Consider the following 3,677-nt stretch of genomic DNA (forward strand, 5'->3'; position numbering starts at 1 on the left):
TAGATGAATCATTTGGAGGTTTTTAATGGCTTTTATGTTTCGTTACTTGTTTATTCAAGTATTGAAATTTTCAAAATGCAAATTAAGCTTCAAGATTAACTTGAGAATTATCCATATTCTTTCATAGTTAGTATTTGGCTTTCAAATCCGCTCTTAAGTTATTGTGTTGATTTTTCGACTCAAAAACTTGAATCGGATAAAAGGTCAAGTTAAAATTTTATTTTGACGCTATAACATTTGAATTATTTCATTATTTGGGATAATATGAATGTACACTATCCAAAGATTTCTCCTTATTTTTTTAAAATTTTTTATTAAAATAAATAAAATTATTCAAGTAATTTAAGTTTTCTTTTAAAAATAGCCAAGCTCTTAAATCCGTTGGTCAACCGTGTGTTAGCGGATTCTCTAAGATGCCTAAACCCTTCCTTAGAGAATTATTTGAACCCTTACCCGACTCTAGTTTATTAAAGGTTTTATTTCAAAATTACCTTTTTAAATGGTTTTCTTAGTTTTTCCTAAAAATTAAGTGGCGACTTCCAAATTACTCATTTTTCCAAAAAACTTAACTAAAATTGCCAAAGTTGTGACATTGGTTTTGAAACCTTAGTTTTCGAAATTGGGTCGTAACAATCATATATCATATTTCTTAATAGACGTCTAGAGGTAAAAGTGAACAACTAATATGAAACGATGACTAGTACTATACTACTATTGAAGAGAGGGTGCAGACTTTGATTTCATGAGATCTCTATTTTAATAGTAGTAGAATAAGTCCAGATGAAATATTGACATGTAGCATCCTTCACATTTAATGAGTGAGACCCTGTCATTCAAGTGGGGTGTGTTAGGTCATGCCAGAAATATTAATAATGTCCTCAGTCCATCATTAAGTGGCGTACGAAGGAAGAGACAAACTTGCACATGTTTTATACACATCTTTTTTTATGCCTAATTTGTCCTGTCTTATACTGTTATGTATGTATGAATTTCAGGTTGGTACAGTGGGTGGTGGAACTCAACTTGCAAGTTTGTTGTGGTCTGGTTCCAATATCAGGCATCAACAATCAATCATCATAAAAGTTGCAATCATAAGTCATAAAAGTCTCCTTTATTACCATATTACCCTCTACAAGGGAAACACTACAAGATTTCTTTGCCTTCTAATATTACCTTATTCTATATATTCAAAATGCATCACTCAGCTAACATTCTATTTGACCAACTAGGGCTGGGCATTCGGTATTTCGGTTCGGTTTCGTTTTTTTTTTTTGTTTTTCGGTTTTCGGTTCTTGTACAACGTGTACCAAACACCGACCTGAAATAATTCGGTTCGGTTTGGTTTTTGTTATTTCGGTTCGGTTTTTGTTAATTCGTTTTTTTGTTATGGACCTGCTTAGTGGGCTTTTTAAAATTTTGTAATTTTTTGTTTATTTTATTTATGTTTATTTCTTTTTGCTTATTTTACTCTGTTTTTCAAATTATTGTATGATTCAAAATAATAAAATTGTCGTTTAACATTGAAATTTAGCCTTGTTATAACATTGAAATTTACTGGTCGTTGTTGTGCTGCGGCTGCCTGCTGGTCGATTGGCGGCTACTGCGTGCTGCTGGTCGCCAGAACGGTCGACGCTGCTATAGTCTGTAGACGACTAGACGTGGGAAGTGGGAACGGTAATTTTTGCCTTTTGGGAAGTGGTCTGTAAAGTTGAAAAGTTTGAAAAGTACACAAAAATTACATACCGAAATACCGAAAAATACAAAATCATATACCGAATACCGAATCGAAAACCGAAATACCGAAACCGAATTACCAAATAATTCGGTTCGGTTTTTCGGTGTTTATGCCCACCCCTTTGACCAACTCTATATTAAGGGTAAACCTCAATAACAGACCTTAATCCCAAGATAGGACTAATCTTGTAGTCACTAAATCCAGCATCAGAGAACAGCTTTGCCCATTCTTGTTCATTTCTTTCTTTTCCAGAAACATGAACCATCATCAGCACATCCAAAAACAACTGACTTTCAAATGATTTGTCATCTCCTTTCTGATTATCAATCACAGTGTCAATCACAATCACCTTTCCTCCATTCTCCTTGCTCGGAATTGCTTCTTTGCATTTCTTCAGTATCTTAGCACAGTCTTTGTCGCTCCAATCATGTAATATCCACTGCTTGTCATCAAACCATAAGATTAATCCATCAACACAAAAAACAAGACAATTGAAGCAAAGCTAAAACAAGAGATAGTAAAATCAACACAACTTTTAGTAGCCCATTCAATCCGACTAAGTCTAACCTAGTTGAGTCATGATCCATTTGTTAACTTAACGTAGCAAATTGAACTTAAAATGACTCATCAAATTATCGGGTAATAACGGGTCAAATTGCAATTCAAACTATTATCATGATCGGTCATTTGATGACTTCTGACCCAATTCATTTTGACGCAAGCAAATTAAGAACGAATTAAATGAAGGACAAGTACCTTAAGTAAAATTGCATCGGCAGAAGGAACGGACTTAAACATGTCTCCAGTAATATAGCTCAAGTTGTTGCCCCCTTCCAAGCCTTCAACCACATGGGGCAGATCGAAAACAGAGCATTTCAACTCTGGAAAAGCATTAGAAATGGCTTTAGCCACAGTTCCAATGCCACCTCCAACGTCCACCAACGATGTCAATCCTTCAAAAACTCGCTTACCATTTTTAATCAACGCACTCATGATCAACCGTGCATCACTTTCCATAGCTTCGTTGAATATACGGTTAAGCCTCGGGTCATCCCCTGCATAATCAAACAACGGCTTCCCGTGAGCAGTCGCGAATGGGGTAGAGTCCCCATTCGCGAACCATTCACCGAGTGAGTGCCATGGATCCATTAAAATGGGATCCAATTGCGCTTGAACAAACGGGGCTAGACTCAACGGCTCATTTTTAAGGAGAAGACGCGAAGTTGGAGTAAGTAAATAACCGTCTTCTCCTTCAATAAAAAAGCTAGCATGGATTAGAATACGCATGAGACGATAAATACATTCGTGACCTTTCGATTTGTTGATAGGGAGAGCATTCACTAAATCGGATCGGGTCATGGCTCGGCCATGGCTATGAATGATATCTGGAATTCCTAGCTGAATTGCACATTTGAGTGACATAGAATTGACGTAATTCAACACATGGTTTAATATGTGTGCTTGAGCAGCGAGGACTTCATTAGTTTCGTCTCCATTCTTATTAGGCAATGCCATTTTTGTGAGATTTTTTCTTTGAGATGTGTAATGTTGTGACTATGAAATCTATATTTATAAGAGAAATTAGAAGATATGTGATAAATAACATGCCATATTTAGAAGAAATGAGGAGATTCACTATACTTAAAATTTGATTTCTTAAGATATAGTAACTATAGTGATCAATCAAATTCTTTGGATTCATCTATTGGAAAGTCATTTATATTTAATGACTTTCCTTCTAAATATGAAATATTGTCTTGGTATATCATTCACATTTTGACCAAAAATTGTACTAAAACATTTATTGTTAGTAGGCATTTGGTCCTGCGATACCATATCACGATATGAAATTGTGAGATGACATCAGTGTTTGGACATGCGATTTTACGCTGATTTCATTTCATGATTCTATATCATGAGATGTGATTCCATATTCTTCAAA

The 3,677-nt window shown here is 35.1% G+C and overlaps 1 protein-coding gene across 1 annotated transcript; it reads right to left on the bottom strand.

Annotated features, from left to right (window-relative positions):
• Positions 1-1,145: 1,145 nt before the first annotated feature.
• LOC102602143 (trans-resveratrol di-O-methyltransferase-like) lies at positions 1,146-3,401 on the bottom strand. Its single transcript, XM_006346206.2, has 3 exons — positions 2,492-3,401; positions 1,862-2,174; positions 1,146-1,222 (listed from the first exon to the last, which is right to left on the bottom strand). Exons 1-2 carry the CDS (start codon positions 3,248-3,250, stop codon positions 1,872-1,874), a joined length of 1,062 nt encoding a protein of 353 aa, XP_006346268.1. The 5' UTR covers positions 3,251-3,401; the 3' UTR covers positions 1,146-1,222; positions 1,862-1,871.
• Positions 3,402-3,677: the final 276 nt, after the last annotated feature.

Source organism: Solanum tuberosum, unplaced genomic scaffold (genome assembly GCF_000226075.1).
Source record: "Solanum tuberosum cultivar DM 1-3 516 R44 unplaced genomic scaffold, SolTub_3.0 scf00075, whole genome shotgun sequence".
In the NCBI taxonomy this organism is placed as follows: domain Eukaryota; kingdom Viridiplantae; phylum Streptophyta; class Magnoliopsida; order Solanales; family Solanaceae; genus Solanum; species Solanum tuberosum.